Below are 25984 nucleotides of genomic sequence, written 5' to 3' on the forward strand. Positions count from 1 at the left end.
GTTAAAACTCCCCTCCAGGTCCTCCCCACCATTCTATGCAGAACAAAGGACTCGGAAGGGAAAAAAAAAAACATGGACATTAATGTTGATTAAGCCAAGGACCCACCGGGTCCCAGCCTCAGGCCTATCTCCAGAATTCCTTGCCCTAGCCATTTAAGAGATAACTACTCCAATGAACAACCTTGGAGAAGAACAGGCCCCCTTAATACAGTAGACTTCCACACATATGCCTATATTCTTACTCTTTCTTGGGTTAGTGCAGCAGCTCTCTAGTCTGCCTGCTGCCCCTCTCGCCACATTCAAGGTGATCTGTTCCTGTAAAGTGCAGGTCTCGTTCTTTTTCCAAACCTTGCCTTCTCTAACTCCCTTTCCGTACATTTTTTGGTGCCAAAACCCAGGAGGTTGAGGTTCTTTCTCATTCTTCGTGGCCCGCTCTTCTGAGCGAGGAAGCCTGCCGAGCTCACGTTCCCGCCCTGGCTTTCAAGACCTCCTTGAGAGGACACCCTGTGCCTTCGTGAGCGGTACAAGTCCTGTGTAAGGCTTTATTGGTTTTCCACATAACCCGAGGAATATTGGTCTCTCTCTCTCTTCCCATTTTACTACACTTTCTTTTCCTCGAGATCGACCAACTCCAGGACAGAGGCCTTTTGCCATTCAACCTCCCTCCATCCACCACGAATTCTCACCTGACCCAGTAGCCCAGGTAAGCTCGAGTGGTAGTCTAGGGCACCATAGACTATCATCCTTTCCAGGTTCCCAGGGAACCCTCCAGCCAAAAAGCCTTCTGAGAAGGTACTTGGGGGAGGCCCTCCCTCCTTCAGAGTTTCTCTCTCTCTTTGCATGGTCAAAAGTTTAGGTGACAACCTTTTCTCTCGACCGGAGTGTCGCTAGCCTTTGCTATGCAGTCAAGTCAATCCGTCTCATGGGACTCTCCCTTGGCCTGCATAAAACAAAATCTCAAACCTCTACTCTTGACCGATCTCAAGGTTCATAAACTCATGTCACTTTGCACTCGTTTGGCCTCAGTTCAAACTGGATAACCAAAGCTGCTGGCCTGAGTTTTGGACTTTCAATTTCAATATTTTATCAGATCTCATAAACTTCCTCAGACGGAATTGCAAATGATCAGTAGTCCCCTGTATTCAAACCTTCTGGGACCTTTGAAGCCCTCCTTGTCTCTGCAAGAACTGTTCTACTTGTCAAATGCTCCTCTGTTCTCTCTCCCCCTCCATTACAAAAGAATCCAAATCTAAAGCCCCTAAAAGGCCCCCTAAACCCTCAGCCGCCAACTTTGACCCGGCAGATGAGCTTCCTCCCTACAGCCCCAGAGAGAAAGCTTCCGGAGGCGACACCCCATCCTCTAGCCCTTCCTCCTTCAAAACTGGAAGTGATGACTCTGAAACCCCCTAGAGATTCTCCCCCGCCGCGCTCTATCGGCCAGAACCCAAAGCTAACACATGTTTCATCTCAGAGAGGTAGCAGGACCGGAGGGCCCTACACGGGTTCATGTGCCTTTCTCAATTTCTGATATGAATCAGATTGAAGAAATATTGGGATCTTTTTCAGAAAATCCTACTAGATATAGAAAAGAATTCCTCCTCCTTACACAAGCATATCATTTAACCTGGAATGATCTTTCCGTTCCGTTCAGTCGTGTCCGACTCTTTGCGACCCCATGGACTGTAGCCTACCAGGCTTTTCCGTCCATGGGATTCTCCAGGCAAGAATACTGGAGTGGGTTACCATTTCCTTATCCAGGGGATCTTCCCGACCCAGGGATTGAACCCGGGTCTCCCTCTGAGCCACCGGTGAAGCCCTTTATTACATCCTAAATGCCACTTTAACCCCTGATGAAAAGCAACGGATATAGCAGGCAGCTGGACTCCTGCTGATCAGCTCCATAACCAAGACAGGACTAATCTGGTGACTGATGATGCAGTCCCTTTACTTGAGCCACTGTGGACATATCAAGCCAGTGATGCCAGCATCCGGTACCTGCATCATATGGTTACCTGTTTATCAGAAGGAATGCTAAAAAGCTCTCACATTCATGTTAACTACGATAAGATTAAGGAAGTGACTCCAGAAAAAGATGAAAATCCTGCCCTTTTTCTTTCTTAAGGCTTACTGAAGCAGTCCAAAAGTACACTAACCTAGTTATTTCTACCCCTGCCAGACTTCTGTACCTACACAAGTGGTTCATAAGCCAGTCAGCCCCCAATATTCGCCAAAAACTACGCCAGTTAGAGAAGGGCCGAAACACTTCTGCAAGATCGTTTAGAAATAGCCTTTAAAGTGTTCAGCAAAAGGGAGGAAGAAGCGAAAAGAAAAGGAAAGAATGGCCACATATGCTTTATTAGCGGCAGCTATCCAAGAAAAAAATTCAACCCCTTTGGCCCATCAAACTCGGCCCACCCATCTGGGACTTAACCCTCCAGGCCCTTGCTTCAGATTTAACAAAACGGGATACTAGGCTAAATCCTACCCAAACCCCCAGCCACCCACCAATTCCTGCCCCACCTGCAAACAATGGGGTCACTGGAAAATGGATTGTCCTCAGACACTTCCCACCAAATCTCGGGGCCCACCGCAGGCCCAACAACAGTGGGCGGGGAACCAGACTCAGCAGGGCCCTGGCACCCCAGACCATGGTTCCCCAGATGAGGTGAGAGATGATCCAGTTGTGGCTCAGTTATTCCAGTGATGGAGGCCAAGCTCCAGACCCCAAGTCTGCCCCATACAAACAGACTCGGAGCTTCGGGTAATTGGCATGCTGGCCCAACACAAAGTCTGGTTTCTAATAGACACTGGAGCAGAATTTTCACTTTTAACCTCCTTTAAGGGCCCTCTCCAGCCTTCAGAAGGGGCCATCGTAGGGCTCTCAGGCATCCCTTTTTATCCCCAAATAACCCCTTGTCTCCTTGTTCCTTTGTAAGGCAACATTGCTGCTGCTGCTAAGTCACTTCAGTCGTGTGCGACTCTGTGCGACCCCATAGATGGTAGCCCACCAGGCTCCGCCATCTCTGGGATTCTCCAGGCAAGAACACTGGAGTGGGCTGCCATTTTCTTCTCCAATGCATGAAAGTGAAAAGTGAAAGTGAAGTTGCTCACCATTCTTCTATAGAAGTTCCTCAGTGCCCACTGGCACTGATGGGACGTGATCTTCTGGCTAAGCTACAAACTTCTATAAAGCTCCCATTCTTAGACCCCATATCAATTCTTTGCATCCAAATGGCACCAGAACCCTTGGCCAGCTCTCACTCCCAAAACCTGTCCCCGGACCTTCCTCCGATAGATTCTCAGGTCTGGGACACTGAAGCCCTGTCGGTAGCCCAACACCATTCCCCTGTACAGGTTTTTCTTAAAAATCCCTCTCAGGTAATAACCCAAACTCAGTATACCCTGACTACACAATCCCGACAAGGACTTAAACCAATACATTCCCATCTGCTCAAAACCTGCCTTTTGCGGCCTCTCTGTTCTCCTCATAATGCTCCTATACTGGCAGTCAAAAAGGGACCCCACTCCTGGTATCTAGTTCCAAATATTCGCAAGATCAATGAGGCCTTATTACCCCTACACTCCGTGGTCAGTAATCCCTCCACCCTTCTCTCACATATTCCCCCTGACACACTCTACTTCATGGTTCAGTTCAGTTCAGTCCATTTCAGTCACTCAGTCGTGTCCGACTCTCCGTGACCCCATGAACCACAGCATGCCAGGCCTCCCTGTCCATCACCAACTCCTGGAGTTCACTCAAACTCATGTCCACAGAGTCAGTGATGCCATCCAGGCATCTCATTCTCTGTCATCCCCTTCTCCTCCCGCCCCCCAACCTTTCCCAGCATCAGAGTCTTTTCCAGTGAGTCAACTCATCGCATGAGGTGGCCAAAGTATTGCAGTTTCAGCTTTAGCATCAGTCCTTTCAATGAACACCCAGGATTGATCTCTTTTAGAATGGACTGGTTGGATCTCCTTGCAGTCCAAGGGACTCTCAAGAGTCTTCTCCAGCACCACAGTTCAAAAAAAAAAAAAAAACAAAAAACAAAAGCATCAATTCTTCGGCGATCAGCTTTCTTCACAGTCCAACTCTCACATCCATACATGACCACGGGAAAAACCATAGCCTTGACTAGACGGACCTTTGTTGGCAAAGTAATGTCTCTGCTTTTTAATATACTATCAAGGTTGGTCATAACTTTCCTTCCAAGGAGTAAGCGTCTTTTAATTTCATGGCTGCAATCAGTATCTGCAGTCAAATAAAGCTCAAAAAAATAAAGTCTGACACTGTTTCCACTGTTTTTCCATTTCCCATGAAGTGATGGGACCAGATGCCATGATCTTTGTTTTCTGAATGTTGAGCTTCAAGCCAACCTTTTCACTCTCCTCTTTCACTTTCATCAAGAGGCCTTTGAGTTCCTCTTCACTTTCTGCCATAAGGGTGGTGTCATCTGCATATCTGAGGTTATTGATATTTCTCCCAGCAATCTTGATTCCAGCTCGTGCTTCTTCCAGCCCAGTGTTCCTCATGATGTACTCTGCATATAAGTTAAATAAACAGGGTGACAATATACAGCCTTGATGTACTAGACCTCAAAGATGCTTTCTTTACTGTACCTCTACACCACTCTTCACAACCCCTATTTGCCTTCACCTGGATGGACCCAGACACATCAGTCTCAACAATTAACTTGACTCATTTCACCACAAAGCTTCAGAGATAGCCCTCATTTCTTTGGTCATGCCCTCCAAAGAGACCTCCAAATGTTAGACTTAGGCTCTACTATCTTACTCCAATATGTAGACGATTTATTGTTATGTAGTTCCTCTCGCCACAACTGCCTAGTCCACACTGTGAGGACATGGACATGTTTTAAATGTCCTAGGCAATTGGGGCTACAGAGTCTCACTCTCCAAGGCACAAATTGCTTCCACCACTGTCAATTACGTGGGGTTGCTTCTCACTCCCACATCCAAAATAATCCCAGCTCACAGACTTTGAGCCTGTACACAGACCCCCAGGCCCCAAACCAAGAGGGAACTTCTTTCTCTATTAGGTCTATTAAACTTCTTCCGAATATGGGTCCCAAATTTTGCCTTCCACACAAAACCTCTCTACCAAGCTACTCAAGGAAACTTCATTCAGTTCAGTTCAGTCGCTCAGTTGTGTCTGACTCTTTGAGACCCCATGAATTGCAGCATGCCAGGCCTCCCTATCCATCACCAAATCCCGGAGTTTACTCACATTCATGTCCATTGAGTAGGTGATGCCATCCAGCCATTTCATTCTCTGTCGGCCCCAAATCCGTCCCATCATCAGGGCCTTTTCCAATGAGTCAAAACTTCGCATGAGGTGGCCAAAGTATTGGAGTTTCAGCTTTAGTATCAGTCCTTCCAATGAACACCCAGGTCTGATCTCCTTTAGGATGGGCTGGTTGGAACTCCTTGCAGTCCAAGGGACTCTCAAGAGTCTTCTCCAAAGTCTCAATTTATAAAAGGAACAATTCTGGAATCCTCGTCTCAGCTTTTCTGTCTATTCACTGTTTAACATTAATAAGTACCACACCTTTTTGAGACTCGATTTTTGTATTTATGAATTAGAAATGGAAACAGCTGGCTTACTTTTTTATGGATGATAAACAGTAAAATATATAATCTGTCTTTAGAATACTTATTTTAAAATTGAAGGATAAAGCATACAGTCTTATTAAGTTTCTACACCAAAAACAATATGCTCTCCATTCTTTGCAAGCTCTTGGTCCCATAGCCACATACAGGAGTTTTACAGAATATAGTATTTGTCTCTCTCTTAGCAAAGTGAAACCCAAGTGCAGAGACATGAACTGACATAATTCAGATCATAACATATCTTACTGTCAGAACTGAAATTAAGTCTTAGGTCTCCTGATTCAAAATTTGGTGTTTTTCCCTCACTTAACTGTTCATTTATATGGCCGATACTTTACTTTCTATCTTTCTTTCAAGGCAATATGATAGCCATGTGTGTGAGGTCTCCTTCTAAGATATAAACTTCAATCACTGAACTTGGAATTCTTTCACAGAACATAGCATTTTCAATTCAAAAACATACCTGTGTGATTGGCACGCATTCACAAGTGAAGCACACTGAGGATGAACTCTGTAATGCCTGTCATATATGAGCATGAGATTCTGTGGGAGCGTGTGTGGAGGTTTGTGCAGGTACTATGTTCCCGAATGTAATCTTTTTTTTTTTTTGAGGTGTGAAAGTTGTGATCCCATGCATGTGTGCCAGTGTGATTTATTGATAAAGGGATCTGAGTGTGACATTTGAAAAGTCTGATCTCTTCTCAGTTTTAAGTCTTATCTGTCCTCAGTGAGTGTCTTCATCTTAGCTTGGGGTTCCATACTCCTCATGTCAACAGGCTTTGTAAGCGCAGTTATTTACTAACTCTCTGTATCTCTCAGGTATAAAAACCCAAGGGGATTGCTCTAGGGATTCAGAAGAAGCAGGGAAAATTGAATACCCATATGCAAAAGACTGCTACTGGGCTCCTCTCTCAAACTTAACTCAAAATGAATCAAACATCTAAATGTAAGACAAATCTACAACATCTTTAGATAAAACCGTAAGTATAAGTCTTTGTGTGCCTGTGTTAGATGGTGGTTTTATGACACACCAAAAAGCACAAGGGACCAAAGCAAAAAAAAAAAAAAGATAAATTAGACTTTATAAAAAATATACTTTTAGTATTTCTAGGTCAGTGTCAAGAATGTGAAAAAGACAAACCACAGAATGGAAGAGAAGAAGTTTTACAAATCATATACCTGATAAGTACCATGACTGATTCATGTCAGTGGATGGCAAAAACCACTACAGTGTAAGAGGGTTCCTTTTTCTCCACACCCTCTCCAGCATTTAGTGCTTGGAGACTTTTGGATAGCAGCCATTCTGACTGGCGTGAAATGGAACCTCATTGTGGTTTTGACTTGCATTTCTCTGATAATGAGTGATGTTGAGCATCTTTCATATGTTTGTTAGCCATCTGTGTATCTTCTTTGGAGAAATGCCCATTTAGTTCTTTGGCCTACTTTTTGACTGGGTCATTTATTTTTCTGGAATTGAGCTGCAGGAGTTTCTTGTATATTTTTGAGATTAATTATTTGTCCATTGCTTCATTTGCTATTATTTTCTCCCATTCTGAAGGGAGTCTTTTCACCTTGCTTATAGTTTCCTTTGTTGTGGAGAAGCTTTTAATTTTAATTAGGTCCCATTTGTTTATTTTTGCTTTTATTTCCAGTATTCTCTATGACCCACATAGAGGATCCTGCTGTGGTTTATGTCGGACATTGTTTTTCTTAGGTTTTCCTCTGGTTTTCCTCTAGGAGCTTTAGAGTTTCTAGTCTTAGGTTTAGATTTTTAATCCATTTTGAGTTTATTTTTGTGATGGTGTTAGGGAGTGTTCTAATTTCATTCCTTTACATGTGGGTGACCAGTTTTCCCAGCACCACTTGTTAAAGAGATTGTCTTTTCTCTGTAGTATATTCTTGCCTCCTTTGTCAAAGATAAGGTGTCCATAGGTATTTCTTGGCTTTCTGTTTTGTTCCATTGATCTATATTTCTGTCTTTGTGCCAGTATCATGCTATCTTGATGACTGTGGCTTTGTAGTAGAGCTTGAAGTCAGGCAGGTTGATTCCTCCATTTCCATTCTTCTTTCTTAAGATTGCTTTGGCTATTTGAGGTTTTTGGTATTTCCATACAAATTATGAAATTATTTGTTCTATTTTTCTGAAAAATACCATTGGTAGCTTGATAGGGATTGCATTGAATCTATAGATTGCTTTGGGTCATATACTCATTTTCACTAATTTGATTCTTCGAATCCATGAACACGGTATAATCTCCATCTATTTGTGTCCTCTTTGATTTCTTTCACCAGTGTTTTATAGTTTTGTATATATAGGTCTTTTGTTTCTTTAGGTAGATATATTCCTAAGTTGCAATGGTGAATAGAATTGTTTTCTTACTCTTTCTGTTTTCCCATTATTAGTGTATAGGAATACAAGCGATTTCTGTGTGTTGATTTTATATCCTGCAATTTTACTATATTCGTTGATTAGCTCTAGTAATTTTCTGGTGGAGTTTTTAGGCTTTTCTATGTAAAGGATCATATCATGTGCAAACAGTCAGAGTTTTACTTCTTTTCCAATCTGGAAATAGAACTGCCATATGACCCAGCAATCCCACTGCTGGGCATATACGCCGAGGAAACCAGAATTGAAAGAGACACGTGTACCCCAGTGTTCATCATAGCACTGTTTATAATAGCCAGGACATGGAAGCAACCTGGATGTTCATCAGCAGACGAATGGATAAGAAAGCTGTGGTACATTTACACAATGGAATGTCACTCAGCCATTCAAAAGAATACATTTGAATCAGTTCTAATGAGGTGGATGAAACTGGAGCCTTTTATACATAGTGAAGTAAGCCAGAAAGAAAAACACCAATATGCTATACTAATGCATATGTATGGGATTTAGAAAGATGGTAATGATAACCCTGTATGCGAGACAGCAAAAGAGACACAGAGATATAGAACAGTCTTTTGGACTCTGTGGGATAGGATGAGGGTGGGATGATATGGGAGATGGCGTTGAAACATGTAAATTATCATATGTGAAACGAATCATCAGTCCAGGTTCGATGCATGATACAAGGTGCTCAGGGCTTGTGCACTGGGATGACCCAGAGGGATGGGACAGGGAGAGAGGTGGGAGCGGGGTTCAGGATGGGGAACACATGTACACCCATGGTGAATTCATGTCAGTGTATGGCAAAACCAATACAATATTGTAAACTAAAAGTAAATAAGTAAAGCTGGAAAAAAAAACACTACAGTATTGTGAAGTAAATAGCCTCCAATTAAAATAAATTGATTAATAAAATATGAATTTAATATCAAAAATATATGAAGAGCTCTTATAACTCAACAACAAAAAGACAAATCACTTTAAAATAGGCAAATGATTTGAACATACATATTTGCAAAGTGAGACAGACAAATAGTGAATAAGCACAAAAGAGATGTTCAGCGTCACTAGTCATTAGGGAAATACAAGTCAAGACCTCTGTGAGATATCACTCCACACATTAAAAGGGTTATAAACAAAAATAAAATAAAAAACAAAATCAGAAAGAAGAAAAGCTAGAAATATGTGAAGAAAAGGGATTCTTCATACTTTGCAAGTGGAAATGTAAATTTTGGCGAAGCTACTTTGGACAACAGTTAGGCTATTTTTCAAACAGTTATACATAGAGTTACCAGTGACTCAGCACTTTTATTGCTCGGTATTAATACATACTCTAAAGAACTAAAAACCTATTTTCAAATAAAAGTTTGTTTACAAAAATTTAAAGAAGAACTAGTTCTAATAAATAAATAATTTGCATTTAAATAAATTTTCGGAATAGACAGGTCTACAAAAGTTGAAAGTAAATTAGTTATTGTGAGGGTCTGGGATAAATGAGAATGAGCAGTGACTGCTAATGGTAATGGGATTTCATTTTACAGTGATTAAAAATGTTCTGCAAACTTTGCAAATATGCTAAAAAAAAACTCTTTGAATTTACAACTTTTATGGTATAAAATTATACACTAATAATAAAATTTACAAAAATCATAGAATTGTGTCACCATTGAAACTTGAAAGTTCAGCTGCCTAGGATCCTTTTACATATGTGACACTGCAGACAAGGCAAGCCCTGGATCCAGGTGGAGGGTACAGAGGAAGGGGCCAGGTTGTATGCCAGAGCTTAGCTGGTAGCCTTGTGGGAAAGCCAGAAATTTATGGTCATGAGAATGAGAAAGATTGATTTATTTTCTTTTATTCTTTTCCTTTTTAGTTTCCTCTATTTTGAGGGATGTTGCAGAGAAAGGCACAAGCAGAAAGACAATCAATTAAGTCAGAAAAAAAGGATAAAAAGGAAAAAAGGTAGAGATGGTAAAGATTCACAGGTAGATGAAACACGGTCCAGGGTTTTTCCTGGATAAAAATTCTTCTCAGACTTTGTAAAATAATAAGTGATTAAATGAGTGATCTGTGTTTGAACGCAGTTCTGTTTGAGCTCAGTCACTTCAGTCGTGTCTGACTCTTTGCGACACCATGTATTGTAGTTCCCCAGGCTCCTCAGTCTGTGAGATTCTCCAGGCAAGAATACTGGAGCAGGTTGACATTTCCTTCCCCAGCAGTTCTGCTACTCACTGGTATGATAACTTTGAATCTAATTTGACCTCCTGGGCAATTCATTTCACTCACCAGTCAAATGGGAAGATAACATTTCTCTCCAAATTTGGTTGTTAAGATTGAAAATGACAATGCTTAAGAACTTCTTGATGGAGTCCAAGGAAATTTATAAACACAGAGTTTTACTGATGATTATTATGTTTCTATCACTTACAATTCTAACCAACTCTACCTTCTGGCTTCTGAAAATTCCTTCAGAAGAGAAGGGGGACTTGGCATGGAGAAAAGAAACCCCAGAACTGAAGGTCAGGAGGAATTAGTTGTATTCTTGGCACTCATAGTCTTCATCTTTCAGATCCCTTGGAACCCCTCCTGGAGAAGATCTAAAGGGTCATGAGGACCTGGTGTGGGGCCAGCTAAGCCCTGCTCAGCTGGGAGGAGAAAAGGTATTACTGAAGGTAAACTTAAGTCCACTTGCCTACAGGCAGTAAAGCCAGTCCACTGACACCTACTGACACTGGCTGGAGGTAAAGGAAGGTGCAGCATTTATTGTTGGAGGAAGGTGCCAGGCAGGAGTATGGGGCAGCTAGTGCTCAAAACCCAGAACTCCCCAATGGGATTCAGCAAAGCATTTTTAAAGGCAAGGTGAGGAAGGAGGATTGCAGAGTCTGTGATCAGCTTGTGCACAATTCTCTGATTGGTTGATGGTTAGGTATAAGACAGTGTCACAGGGTTAACATTATCAGTCGTTGGGCTCCAGCCAGACTGGGGGCTACATGCTCATGGTCATCCAGTAGTTAACTTCCATTCGGTGAGGGGATTAGCATCTGTTTAACCACTCAAGCCACCTCATGTGACGAGTTGACTCACTGGAAAAGACTGATGCTGGGAAAGGTTGGGGGCGGGAGAAGAAGGGGACGACAGAGAATGAGATGCCTGGATGGCATCACCAACTCTGTGGACATGAGTTTGAGTGAACTCTGGGAATTGGTGATGGACAGGGAGGCCTGGCGTGCTGTGATTCATGGGGTCGCGGAGAGTCGGACACGACTGAGCGACTGAACTGAACTGAACCACTCAAGAAATGTGCATCAGATACAATTGTCTATGTATTTCAGGGAGGAACTAAAGATTCTGTAACTGCCATAGGACTGGTTGAATTGTTACCAGTTTTCCTGACCCAACTGCTACTTTTGTCATAGCATGCTCATATCCTATTATTAATTCCTGAGCCGAATTTTTTGTGACTCAGGGGAGTCCTGGGACACTCCAGATGTTGCAAAAAAGAGGCAGGCAAAGCACATGGGGGAGGAGTCTGCCCTGGGAAGGCCCCCATAGGGTCCTGCTCAGTTACCGTTGTGTTGCCCTGGCCTTTGCAGACAGGTCTGAAACAACCTTGGGAATAGATGGCAAGAGGTGTCTACTGGGACCCCGCTGTGAGGAGCCTATTCCCAGATGGTTTGGCTGGGAGACCTTATGGCATTACTATTGTCCTTCCATGGCTCAGAGCCAGAGAGGCAACTCCTGTAAACTATGGTGTGTGTTTCATCTTCTACAGCCTGGCCCTGGCTTGGAGAAAACATAGCCCAATCCTCCGGAGCACCAGGGTCCAGTTGGGGGGCATGTCCCTGTCACTGTTCTCTGTCTTCTTTTTTTTTCTCTTTCTTCTCCCTCTCCAGGTTTAATTTTCCAGCCACTGTCTCCCTAAATTCCCTTCTCTGGTCTTACACTTCCTTTCTCTCACCCAACCTGTCCCTTTTCTCTGTGACTTCTCCTGTATTTATCCCCTTTTCTCTGCCTCTTCCTCACTCTCTGTCTTTCCGCTTGCCCTTCAATCCTTCTCTCTCTATCACTTCTCTCTCCCTCTTCTGCACCCACTTTCTATTTGGCATGAACGTTGAGAATAAAGTATTAAGGAACAGAGAAGAGCACTTGCTGAACTCAAGCAACATCTCTAACTAGGACATCAAAGAGGTACTAAAAACTGGCCCTATTCTGGAGCAGGAGGTGTTTAGTTAAGGGAATTCTAGACTTCCTTATAGTAGAACATGTGACATGATAAAGTGGAACTCAAGAGTGGGGTGCTCAAAAGTGGGTGACCCACGCATGTCCTTAAGACTGCTGCTGCTGCTAAGTCGCTTCAGTCATGTCCGACTCTGTGCGACCCCATAGACAGCAGCCCACCAGGCTCCCCCTGTCCCTGGGATTCTCCAGGCAAGAACACTGGAGTGGGTTGCCATTTCTTCTCCTATGCATGAAAGTGAAAAGTGAAAGTGAAGTTGCTCAGTCGCGACCCCATGGACTGACTGCAACCTGCCAGGCTCCTCCATCCATGGGATTCTCCAGGCAAAAGTACTAGAGGGGGGTGCCATTGCCTTCTCCGGTCCTTAAGACTGTCTCCTCTCAAATCCTCAGCGACAGTTTCTCTGTGTGTACTAATGAGAGGTCATTGCATTGAACAGGTTTCCTAGGGCTTATGTGGCTCATCCTCCCCACTTCTTCAAACCCAATGCTGCTACTCCGCCTCCCCATTCTTCAGCAGTGGTTCCCTGAAAACTTTGCCCTGGACACTGTTCGCACTGATAGAGACTTTCACTCTGATTTCGAATCTGATTGTTCATTGATGTGATACTGAGCTTCTGGAAGAGAAAAAGCAAAATTTCCCCAAGGGGTCACTTAAAATAACAGTCAATGGTGGGTAATTACAGTTAAGTGTTAGAAACTATTCATGAGAGGCAAAGAGGAAATCACAAGTTCCAAAACGGATAGGCAGAGTCACTCACCATAGTGGATTAAAGGATTTTTGACATGTCACAGAAATATTATAAAATATTCCTAAATATTGCTTCTTTCCCAGATATTTGAAACTCTACTGTGTGGGAGACCAGGGAAAAGATGCAAGATGCATTGATCTCACACCTTAGCACCCCCTTCTCACAAACTCACTTGGTCCAGCATCAAGGAAATATTTCTCATCATCTACTCTTTTTGAAATTTGAAAGTCTGTGAAATGAAAAATTATGATCTATTGTGGAAATTAAAGAGTGCTGTTTTTAAACACTCATAGGAAAAATAAGTTAAAGGGTAGGATGTTTTTAATGTTATAATTTTTTCTCTCCTAATTTTTCTTAAACTTTTACAAGTTACTTTTGCTTGTTTCTACCATAATTTATTATGTGATAATATTTGATTTAGAAATGCATATTTATGTTTAATGTAAATATATTTTATGACTTCTCAAAGAAAACATACTATATAATTTATTTTCCTTCTAAAAATGATTTTAAATGATAATAATAGCAGTACTTCTATAATTCTTACTGTGGATGGGACATGATCCAAGTTCAAGATTTTTCTTTTCTCTCTCCTTTTATCTTATATAGCATACACATAGGGCAACTCTATTTTATGTTTATTTAAAAAATAAAGAAAGTGAAGAGAATTTAAGAAATCTACCTAAGGTCATACAGTTATTAAATGAAAGCATTAGAAATCAAACCCACTGAGTTCTGATTCTATATGCTCTACTAATAAAACTATGATGCCTTTTGAGCCATACTGACTTCCCAGGCTTCCTTCATGTACGCTTCCAGTGTGAAATGTGGGACTCTGGATACAAAGTCACCTCAGGATGGGAACGGAATTACTAAGTTACAGCTCTAGCCATGTAACTGCTTCCCAAGAAAACCTGGAGTAATTCCTTTTCCTTCCTTGCACCCTTGGTTCCTTGTTTGTCAGGCTGGGTATAAGTGTTTACATCTCTTGGGAGGTACCTAAGATCATGACTGTGAAATGTGGGGACATTTGAAGGGGAGCTGTGATAATGATCATAAGGAAGTCAACTAGAAGACTTCCAGTGAGACTAAAGAGCTGGTCAACCAGCCTGAGTACTTGTTGACTCTTTTCTGAAAGATGTCTAAGAAAGACCTCTTTTTCTCAGCTACTAGCATTTCATGGGGAGAAGGAAATGGCAAGCCACTCCAGTACTCTTGCCTGGAAAATCCCATGGATGGAGGAGCCTGGTAGGCTGCAGTCCAGGGGGTCGCTAAGGGTCGGACATGACTGAGCCACATCACTTTCACACATTGGAGAAGGAAATGGCAACCCACTCCAGTGTTCTTGCCTGGAGAATCCCAGGGACGGGGGAGCCTGGTGGGCTTCTGTCTATGGGGTCACACAGAGTTGGACACGACTGAAGTGACTTAACAGCAGCAGCAGAAGCATTTCATGACCTCCTGGTCATCCTCCCAGTGTATTTTAAGAATAAAATCTATGCATAATCATAATTTATGAACCTAAGTGTTTCTTTCCTCCCTGGAAACAGTATAGTCTTAGACATATGATGTAATTTCTCCAAAAAGTCATAGTGGATAATGACACTTGTCCCCGGGCTCTCATGAGCAACTTTAAGATCAATGTCTCTGATGCTCCCATCTTTATCTTGACGGGCTTCCCAGGAATGGAAGCCATGGAGCCCTGGCTATCTTTTCCTCTCTTTCTGTTCTATGCCATCGCATTGTGGGAAACAACCTGATCCTCCTCATTGTTAAGGAAGAGCCGAGTCTGCACCAGCCCTTGTACTTCTTGTCCCTGCTGTCTGTCAACGATTTGGGGGTGTCCTTTTCCACACTTCCGATTGTGCTGGCTGCCCTCTGCTTCCAGCCCGGGTGATTGGGACATTAGTCTTCTCCTGACTTCAGTTTCAGATTTGAACTAAAACTTACACCATTGGTTCTCCGGATTCTCAAACCTTCAAATTTGGACAGGAACTATGCCATTGAATTTCCCAGGTCTGGAATTCTTGGTCACTGTAATTGTGAGAGCCAATTCATTATAATAAATTTAAGATACCTAGTTACACACATATACTATTGGTTCTGTTTGGAGCATCCTAATACAATGTTACAATATTTAAGTAGTCAGTATTAGATTTTAAATCCCATGGATGGAGGAGCCTGATGGGGTGCAGTCCGTGGGGTCGCTGAGGGTCGGACACGACTGAGCGACTTCACTTTCACTTTTCACTTTCACACATTGGAGAAGGAAATGGCAACCCACTCCGGTGTTCTTGCCTGGAGAATCCCAGGGATGGGGGAGCCTGGTGGGCTTCCGTCTATGGGGTCACACAGAGTCGGACACGACTGAAGTGACTTAGCAGCAGCAGCAGCATTAGATTTTAGGATTCCTGGGCATGTTCTTTTCACATGGGAGACCCTGAAAGATGTAGGTTCTTGACCCTGCCAAAGTCCATTGAATTCAATGACCCTTTGTTTATATCTCTCCTGAAACTTTCCTCTATTCTTTAATACTTATCAGATTCCCCTCAAGAAATCTGAGCTTCCTAAAGGAGCAACTGTGTTGAAAACTTTGTCCATCTGCATTGGAACACTAGAGAGCCTTCAGTCAACTAGTGTCTAATGATGTGATAGCAATATAAAAGAATAAATGAAAAAAATGGATGAAAAACAATATTGAATGAATAGCAGAAAGAAATCAAGAGTGAAAAAATAGATGAACATATGGATTATTAAATAATTTCCTTATGTCAAAATCTCATATTGGGAAATGTTTCCTCTCCTTCTGTTCTCCATAATTCCCTGCACTGAGAGAAATGCAAATGAAAGGTGACATATTTCCCCCTTACCAGCTTTATTGAGATGTAATTGGCATATATCTGCTGTAAGTTCAAGGTGCAAAATGTGATGATTTGTTGCACATACATATTGTGAAATCTTCACCGAGTAAGATTACTTAACCCATCCATAGAGCTGACTTCTTGAATAAGTGAACTAAACTCAGTCTTACCAACTTTGATAGTATATTAAAAAGCAGAGACATTACTTTGCCAACAAAGGTCCGTCTAGTCAAGGCTATGGTTTTTCCCGTGGTCATGTATGGATGTGAGAGTTGGACTGTGAAGAAAGCTGATCGCCGAAGAATTGATGCTTTTGAACTGTGGTGTTGGAGAAGACTCTTGAGAGTCCCTTGGACTGCAAGGAGATCCAACCAGTCCATTCTAAAGGAGATCAATCCTGCGTGTTCATTGGAGGGATTGATGCTAAGGCTGAAACTGCAATACTTTGGCCACCTCATGCAACGAGTTGACTCGCTGGAAAAGACTCTGATGCTGGGAAAGGTTGGGGGCGGGAGGAGAAGGGGATGACAGAGAATGAGATGGCTGGATGGCATCACCAACTCTGTGGACATGAGTTTGAGTGAACTCCGGGAGTTGGTGATGGAAAGAGAGGCCTGGCGTGCTGTGATTCATGGGGTCCCGGAGAGTTGGACATGACTGAGCGACTGAACTGAACTGAAGTGAAAGTGGGATCTCTCATTTATCTACTTGCTGCTGCGGCTGCTAAGTCACTTCAGTCGTGTCCGACTCTGTGTGACCCCATAGATGGCAGCCCACCGGGATTCCCCGTCTCTGGGATTCTCCAGACAAGAACACTGGAGTGGGTTGCCATTTCCTTCTCCAATGTGTGAAAGTAAAAAGTGAAAGTGAAGTCATTCAGTCGTGTCTGACTCAAAGCGGCCCCATGAACTGCAGGCTACCAGGCTCTTCCATCCATGGGAATTTCAGGCAAGAGTACTGGAGTGGGTTGCCATTGCATGTTTGTATTAAGGACTACATAAAATGAACTGCTTTACAATTTTTCTAATAAAACACGTGACTTACTGATTCGTTATTTTTATTCAGCAAAAATCAATATAAAATTCAGTGTTAGGCTTCAAAATATCATGTGCATGAGCCATAGTTTGAAGAGGTATTTTGTCTCAGATTTTCTTGAATCCTGAGTAGAACTGTTCCATACCTGCTTTCTGTATCCATTGTACTTTAGTCATATCAGCTTGTTTGGGTAGTTTGTCTCCTCACTAAATTGTAAGCAATTTCTGGGCAGGGACTGTTTTATTTATCTTTGTACCCTTCAGTCTCTAACAAAGGGCTTGAAACATAACTAACAAACACAGTAGTTGAAGAATGAGTTAATAAATGATTACATTTGCATACCAACCATCTCCTTATGCTTCACTGAATTACCATATGGTACAATGTTTTACCCTAAAACTGATCATAATCTCATTAAAGAATAACTTTATATAAAGATCATATTGTTTATTACCTAAATACTATATGCATTATAATCTGAATATAGTGAATAAAATATCAATTGTGCTTGAAATTTTCAAACATGTCATAAATGTATCTTATATTTTTGTATTGCTCAGACTTTATATACTCTAGAGAGCATATCTATAGATTAATGAGTGCTAATACTGTGTCTCACCTTTAATAGGTGCTTCAATAAATATTCTTTGAAAGATGTTGCTGTATAGTGATTTTGGCTCTGTTACAAATATGACGTATAAAGAAGTTGCTGCCATAAAGAGTGGACTATATGTTTTCAGTGCCAGTATTTTCCTTGCTTCTTTAAATCTGAGAGACTTGAAAGCAACAATTTGGCTCATTTAGGTACCTGTGAAAAGCTGTTTGGGAACTTCTGGGCTAATATTTTCCACATCACATTCTATCAATTAAGATACTCAGTATCCTTCTCTTGACTTTAGAAATCTGCATCATCTGAAGGATGAACAACAGATGATTGCTGGTGACAGTCTTTATCCATTTAGCACATTAAGTAGGAAGTTCATGGCTCTGCCTAGATTTGTACCTTTCCAACATGGAGAAAAGGCTCGGACTCTGTTCGTTTCGCTGGTGTGAACTGGGATTACAGTGATACGCTCACCATCACAGGGTTCTGCTCAGCCAGGTCATCAGATACATCGGAAGAGAGCTTTGGGCTTCTTTGCTGCTGCTGCTGCTTAGTCAGTCAGTCATGTCCAACTCTTTGTGACCTCACGGACTGTAGCCCAGCAAGTTCTTCTATCCATGGGATTCTCCAGGCAAGAATACTGGAATGGGTGGCTATTCCCATCTCCAGGGGATCTTCCCGAACCAGGGATCTAACCCAGGTCTCCCACATTACAGGCAGATTCTTTATCATCTGAGATACCAGGGGAAGCACCTGGGCTTCTTTAGCCTCGTCCTATTATTTAACGTCCACTGTTCATGTAGTTTTATTGGTTTAATATTCCATTCTTTTAAAGCTATCAGATGAATTATACCTAATCTCTTTAAGCAAGATTAGGGTCAGCCATCTTTTATGAGCTGGAAGTGGGTCCAGGGTCCATCTAGTCTATGTGTCTGCTTGAGCCACTGGAAGCAAATGCCACAATATTTACTTTGTGGAGCAGAAAGAGAAGACATTTTCTCCATTGGTGCCAGTTCTAGGAGAGCCTTCTGGAACCCCAAGACTGGAGGAGTATAGGGCATAGGAGGGATTACTGTATTGGATCTGGGTCCTGTGGAGGGTTATTTGACCTTTTGCTTTTTTGAATATATAGCTACACAATTCTTCACCCACTCTTCTCTGGTGTTTCCTTTTAAGGTCTCATACCTGTGCTCATGTTTTTACATGCCATATTTTGACAGCCTTTGACTTTCTTCCTACTGCATTTACTTGAAAAATATTTGCCCATTCTTTGAAAATCAGGAGAGCTATTACATGCACCTAGAAATCCCTTCTGATTACACTAGAATATCTGAGATTCCCTTCCCTTGTTCTTCCCTAAAATCTCCTTGTATCTATTATTATTGGTTTCACTGAGATATTATAAATGTTTCCTTAGGAGTCTCCCAGACCTGACTAGGAATTATTATATTGATTCATCTATACATTCCCAGGATAAATTTGTGTCTAATGCTAAACGAATGACTTGATTTATAGTTACCTCTGTTAACATACACCTACTGTAGACCTGTAGGTTAGGGATTGTGATTTGGCATAAATAAAAATGAAGTATCTTTTTATTAATTTGAGAAAATTAGAAAAAAAGAAGACCAATGAAAAACGAACAATAGAGAATTTACATAAATCCATGCCTGTTGATTAGGGCTTGGGTGGTTCCTGACCTTTTTTCCATGACAATCAGTGTGACTATCAGAAAATTTATGTGTATATTACATGACGCGCTAAGTCCTTTGATCTGACTTATGTATGAGTGGGATCATTGAGAAGCTATAGCAATTTTCCACCTGTTTAGTTTCAGACCAGTATTAGGTATATGAGAGGTTCTTTCTAATCCCAACCCTTTACACCCTCCCTGATCTGGTTCAAGTATGCATCTCTTGCTACCAATCACTATTCCTTCTAGGTGTATCTGCCAGTATCTTCCAAGAACTGAGCTACTTAAGCTATTCAATAGCTTATTGCTTGGTATACTCTGGTTAATACCCACTCCCAGTGTTTTACTTTCAGGACATAATGTTTGAGTTCCTTTTTATATTATAATTTTAAGGTTTTGATTTCGTGTTGGGCTACAGCCAATTAACAAACAATGTTGTGATAATTTCAGGTGTACAGCAAAGGGACTCAACCATACATTCACATGTATCCATTCTTTCCCAAACTCCCTTCCCATCCAGCCTGCCACACGACACTGACCAGAGTTCCCTGTACTGTACAATAGGCCCTTCTGAGTTATCCATTTTAAACAGAGCAGTGTGTACATGCCGATCTCAAACTCCCTAATTATCCCTTTCCCCCTGGCAACTGGAAGTTTCTTCTCTAAGTCTGTCTCTTTCTAGTTTGTGAGTTCATGTGTATCACTTCTTTGTAGATTCCACATACAAGGGATCACGTATGATATTTCTCCTTCTCTGTCGGACGTACTTCACTCAGCATGACACACTCTAGGTCAATCCATGTTGCTGCAAATGGCATTAGCTTGTTCTTTTTATGGCTGAGTAATATTCAATTGTATATATGTACACATCTTCTTAAAATGTTTAGGGTTTAAATAACCACTTGTTGTTCAGTCACCTAGCCATGTCCAACTCTGTGACCCCATGGACTGTAGCACACCAGGCATCTTTGTCCCTCACCATTTCCCGAAGTTTGCCTACGTTCATGTCCATTGCATTGGTGATGCCATCCAGACATCTCATCCTCTGACATCCTCTTCTTCTGCCTTCAGTCTTTCCAGCATCAAGGACTTTTCCAGTGAGTCAGCTGTTTGCATCAGGTGACCAAAATACTAGAGCTTCAGTATTTTGGTCACCACCTATTAAGTGTTCCATGGCAGCCAATAGGTTAAATGCCTTTGCCTGTTTTCTGTTGCTTAGTCATCCTGATCAGTCTGTTACTAAAGTATAATTATAACCTATTTTACAGGTGATGAAATGAGGCTGCATGTATGTTGGAAACTTTCTCAAGGTAAGTGGACTGAAGCTCAGGCACAGGGAGCTCAAATCCTTCTCAGTTAATCCTCATTACCTCTGTCGTCACCCTAGTAGGTGTCCAATAAATATTTGTGACGAAGGCCGCTGTATACGTTAACCCTTCTTTAATCAAGCCAAATACTTTTTATAATTTAACCTGTAAATATGTGATGTGTGTGGTCAGCCACAGTGAACCAGTAGTTCTTATTATGCTTGGGGTCAATTTCAAGGATAATCCAGGAGAGGATTTCATAAGATTGAATAAATCCAAATGCCTGACTTACATGGGTTTTAAGCACTTTTTATAGGATATAGCACATCTTGTAGGTCTTGATCATAAAGTGGAAAGGCCATAAACTGACCTAGAAGACCTAGTTTTGCATGTTCTGCCACTAACAAGCTGTATAAAATTGACATGCCTCTTTTCCTTTCTAGGCTCTAATGATCTCTTTTATAAAATGAGCAACTAGATACAGTATCCTCACATGTCATTTCCAGGTCTGATCATTCCTATTCCTACATACCCATGTAAGGAACAAACTATTAAGTCAGAGAGGAAAGAACACTGCAGATGCTCCATATTCCCAGCAGCCCATGAGCTCCTGAGCTGATAAATACTCAAGGGACTTCCTGGATGCAGCCTTATATTGCTCAGCACAGGGAGATGGCAGAGGAGGCAGGGGGTATGGGCAGGGCTCCCACAACTGCTCTTGCTTCCTCTGCACCCTCCATGAACTCTCTCAGGTAGGTAAGGTGGAGTGTCAGACACTCCGGACTCAGGCACTAAGGCACTCTGTCTCAGCTTAGAAATCCTGAGTGTTATGACAATCTGAAGACAGAAAGGCTGTCCATAGAGTAGTTAGGTGGTTTTGTTTTTGTTGTTTTAAATTTTTCAGCATATTTCACTTTCCTGGTTCTATATGTTCTACTTAGTCCTCTTGTTCTCTGAAATCTTCTCAAGCGTTCAGATTCAGACATTCATTTCTCTGCAGGGATACAGAGAAATGTGTCGTAGTTTGGAGGTAGATGTTCTGCAATAAATAAACACTCTTAGTCATACTAAAACCAAACTGGTATTGGGGGTGGGGTCTGTAAAAAGACACTGGCTGATTTGGAAGCCACTTGGAAATACTTTATTTAGTGCTTAAAAAATTCTCTAAATCAAGGATATTGAATATTACTTACAGAGACAAACAGAAGTGTTTGGGAAGAGCTTACAGATAGATTAAACAAAGAGATTTTAAGAATGCAGAATGGAGGGAAAAATGCACCCTGAGAAAAAGGATCAGTTCAGTTCAGTTCAGTTCAGTCGCTTAGTCGTGACTGACTCTTCGCGACCCCATGAATCACAGCACTCCAGGCCTCCCTGTCCATCACCAAAGGATAAAGGAGTCCTAATTCAGGTGGAGATACAAAGGCAGATTTATGCCTGGAGGTGTGGATTTAGAGGTTTAGAACTCAGAGTTGCAAAGTATTTGGTCCTAAGGGTTTTCACAGTCCTTTACTTTTGGATATTCACTACCCCATTAGCAAATTTCCGTAGCCCCTCCAATATACAGACAAAGAGAATTCAAATCCTGTGGAATCAGTGACTTACTGAGTGCATCTCCTGTGTTTAGCCTTGTACTGAGCACAGCAGGGACTGAAGCAATGAATAAGTGTCAGTGTGGATCTCTTGGAGCTGGTGAGTCAGAAGGGGAGGTAAGTTTCATAATTCAATAGGAACTATCCTAACTCCATAATAGGAAGCTCGAATGCAGAACAGGCAGAGAAACAGGCACAAAGGGAGATGTAAATCTAAGTTTATGAGTGGTAAAGAGAGGAGAGCAGTTATCTCCACTCAATAATTGGTCAGATTTTCATGGAAGAGGAGGGCATCATTGATCCTCGGCCCCAAAAGATGGGTTAAATAGATATTTTCAGCCATTCTTGGAAACTCTGGGAGCTGGGTGCTGCAGTTAGTGTTTGAATAATAGCAGAGAATATTGCTATGATTAATACGGATAACCAGTCTGGGTGTTTGAGGTACAAGTAGGAAATTCTGAGAATTGAGACCTAAAATACTGATTTAGTACAGGACTACAGAGTGCCTTTAATTCTAGACTTGTGAGTTTGGTTTTGACACTTTGGTAGTGAAGGGGCATTCAAACTTTCTAATCAGAATGGTCCCATCTGCACAGCTGCCCTTTGAAAATATTAGACCTATTTCAGATTAGAGAATGATGTAGAAGGAAGAGATTCATTAAGAGGGCATTATTATGGGCATACAAATGTGATGTCTTGCATATAAAGTATAAGAATGTAAGTGGAATAAATGAAGAAAAGTGCTGGCAGATGCACTTAAGGTTCAGAATTTTTGTTGACTGTGGTCTAATTAAATGTAGTAGGTAAAGAAAGACAGAAACTACACATGTTTTGATTTCTGAGTCTTAGTATAAGGCACAATTACAATATTATTCAAAAAAATTGGAGAACACAGATAAGAACCAGTTCCTTGATACAGGGAACTGATTATTAATCCTGTGCTTTTCAGGAGGTAGATGCAATTTTGTTTGAAGGAAATTATTAAGAAAAGATTTCCAGTATCCTAAGTAATTCAGGCAGAAAACTTCATGCCATAGGATAAATGGATAGAAGGATGACAAGATAAAGTGGGGGCATTTAATGCATCTTGAGGAAAGTCTGGAAAGTTATTGCTGTGGACAGGGCTCTTTCTCTAGTCAAGGCTATGGTTTTTCCCATGGTCATGTGTGGATGTGAGAGTTGGACTGTGAAGAAAGCTATCGCCGAAGAATTGATGTTTTTGAACTGTGGTGCTGGAGAAGACTCTTGAAAGTCCCTTGGACTGCAAGGAAATCCAACCAGTCCATTCTAAAAGAGATCAATCCTGGGTGTTCATTGGAAGGACTGATGCTAAAGCTGAAACTGCAATACTTTGGCCACCTCATGCGACGAGTTGACTCACTGGAAAAGACCCTGATGCTGGGAGGGATTGGGGGCGGGAGGAGAAGGGGACAACAGAGTATGAGATGGCTGGATGGTATCACCGACTCGATGGACATGAGTTTGAGTGAACTCTGAGAGTTGGTGATGGACAGGGAGGCCTGGTGTGCTGTGATTCATGGGGTTGCAAAGAGTCGGACACGACTGAGCGACTGAACTGAACTGAACCTTCTAACTGGAGGGATGGAAGGAAGAACTGGGAGACTAAATATGAGTGAGAGAGCAGGTGAGTCAAGAGAAGCAGCAGATATTCAGTAGAGTGAGAGAGTGGAAAGAGGAAAAGTTTACAGCTTGAAATTAATTGGAATGATCAGAACAGTCCAGGAAGTAGTCATCAGGAGAATGATGTCTTAGGTTTCGAACAAAGTGATGCCTGCAGATTGATAACAAGTTCATAGCTTTGAATGTGGGGAAGAGCATGGTAGAGATAGGCACAGGTGAGGAAGGTAATGTGACCGGCTGAGCCAGCTGGATAACCTGAAAATACTTAGACAATTCCAGAAACCATCGGGAGCATGAGGGGCAAGGAGTGATGTGGTAAACAAAATTGATTAAGCTATAAAATGAGGGTCTGGATGGCATAAGAGAGACTTAAAATAGGTCATGAATGAACTGTGCGTCTGTCTTCTCTGCAGGTGGTGGTCCTACAGTGCAAGTCCTACTGTGCAAGTCCTCCCAGCATGGGAGGTGTCCTCTACAACCTGACAGGGCTCCCAGGGCTGGAGAGCTCCCAACACTGGATGTTCTTACTACTCGGTACCCTCTACATTGTCTCCATTGTGGGCAATGGCCTTATCCTTTTCATTGTCAAGGGGGAGCAAACTTTGCATCAGCCGATGTACTACTACCTGTTCCTGCTCTCAGTTAATGATCTAGGTGTGTCTATCTCCACACTGCCCACCACGCTAGCCACATTGTGCTTCCACTTAAGGAAGATCAGCTTTGATTCCTGCATGGCTCAAATGTTCTTTATCCACTTCTTCTCTTTCATAGAGTCAGGTGTCCTGCTGGTTATGAGTTTGGACTGCTATGTGGCCATCTGTAACTCTCTGTGCTATACCACCATTCTCACAGATTCTAGAGTTGTACACATGGGCCTGTTGGTAGTCACTCGCAGTTTTTGCATGGTTTTCCCACTGCCTTTCCTTCTAAAGAGATTGCCCTTCTGCAAGCCCAATGTACTGTCCCATGCCTACTGCCTTCATCCAGATCTCATCCACCTTCCCTGTGGTGACACCACCATCAACAGTATTTTCGGCCTCTTCACTGTCATGTCTACCTTCGGCCTGGACTCTGCACTCATCCTCTTCTCATATTTGCTCATCCTGAGATCTGTACTTGCCATTGCATCTCGGGAGGAACGGTTAAAGACACTCAACACGTATGTGTCGCATCTGTGTGCTGTGCTCATCTTCTATGTTCCCCTGGTTGGTGTATACATGACTGCCCGCTATGCGAGGCACACCCCCCGATATGTGCACACAGTCATGTCCCTTATTTATCTCTTTGTGCCTCCGATGCTCAACCCTGTCATCTATTCCATCAAAACCAAAGAGATTAGAAGGAAGCTTGGTCGAATGCTAATGGGAACCAAGTTTTAAGGCAGAAACATATGGAAAGTCCAAACCTCAAAGAATATTTATTGTTACTCTGTAAATTGGTGTTTCCATAATGTGTTTTGACAATCTTTTAAACTTCCTTTTCGTATTTCTGCCACCAGATGTATGATGATCTTGTACTAGATTAGATCTGCCAAAAGGTTTTGGCAAGGTACACTGGGTTGTAATTTAGAAAAATAATTGTTCAGTTTTCTTTTTCAATCCCAACATACACATCATAAAATTAGTCCTTCATTTTATCACATTGTGATTCTATTATCCTCGGTTAAAATGAATCATCACAGAAAAAATTACTAATTCAATGGGACCACTGTTATAATGGTTAGTGAGTCTTCTTCCCCAAGTCTATGTCAAAGGTAGTTCTATTTTTAACTCTTTGTAGACTCTTCATTCTGCTTTCCATAGCAGTTGCGTTATTTTGATTTCCAACGACACTGTGCAAGGGTGACATCCTCCTCAGCACCGCTTATCTTCTGTTGCTGTTTTTAGTAGCCCTGTGCTTTCATAGGGGCTTCCCTGGTGACTCTGCAGAAGAATCCACCTGTAATACAGGGACAGCAAGAGATGTTGGTTCAGTTCCTGGGTGGGGAAAATCCCCTGGAGGCAGAAATGGCAACCCCCTCCAGTATTCTTGCCTGGAGAATCCCATGGACCACAGAGCCTGGTAGACTACAGTTCATAGGGCCGCAAAGAGTCAGACACGACAGAAGTGACAGCACACATGAAGACATGCAGGCACTTGTTTTAAATATGCATTTTCCTGATGATTAGTGACACTGAGCATTTTCTTTCCTATACTTGTTGCCCTTTGTACATTTTCTTTGGAGAAATTTCCATTCAACTCTTCAGTGC

The 25984-nt window shown here is 42.1% G+C and overlaps 1 protein-coding gene across 1 annotated transcript; it reads left to right on the forward strand.

The window, feature by feature from the left end:
- Positions 1-2545: 2545 nt before the first annotated feature.
- On the forward strand, positions 2546-25114 carry LOC129553902 (olfactory receptor 51I2-like). Its single transcript, XM_088843381.1, has 2 exons — positions 2546-2665; positions 24149-25114. The coding sequence occupies exons 1-2, from the start codon at positions 2546-2548 to the stop codon at positions 25112-25114; spliced, it is 1086 nt and encodes a 361-aa protein (XP_088699507.1).
- Positions 25115-25984: the final 870 nt, after the last annotated feature.

The sequence above is a fragment of the Moschus berezovskii genome, chromosome 14 (genome assembly GCF_049115385.1).
Source record: "Moschus berezovskii isolate FMDL1 chromosome 14, NW_MosBer_1.0, whole genome shotgun sequence".
In the NCBI taxonomy this organism is placed as follows: Eukaryota; Metazoa; Chordata; class Mammalia; order Artiodactyla; family Moschidae; genus Moschus; species Moschus berezovskii.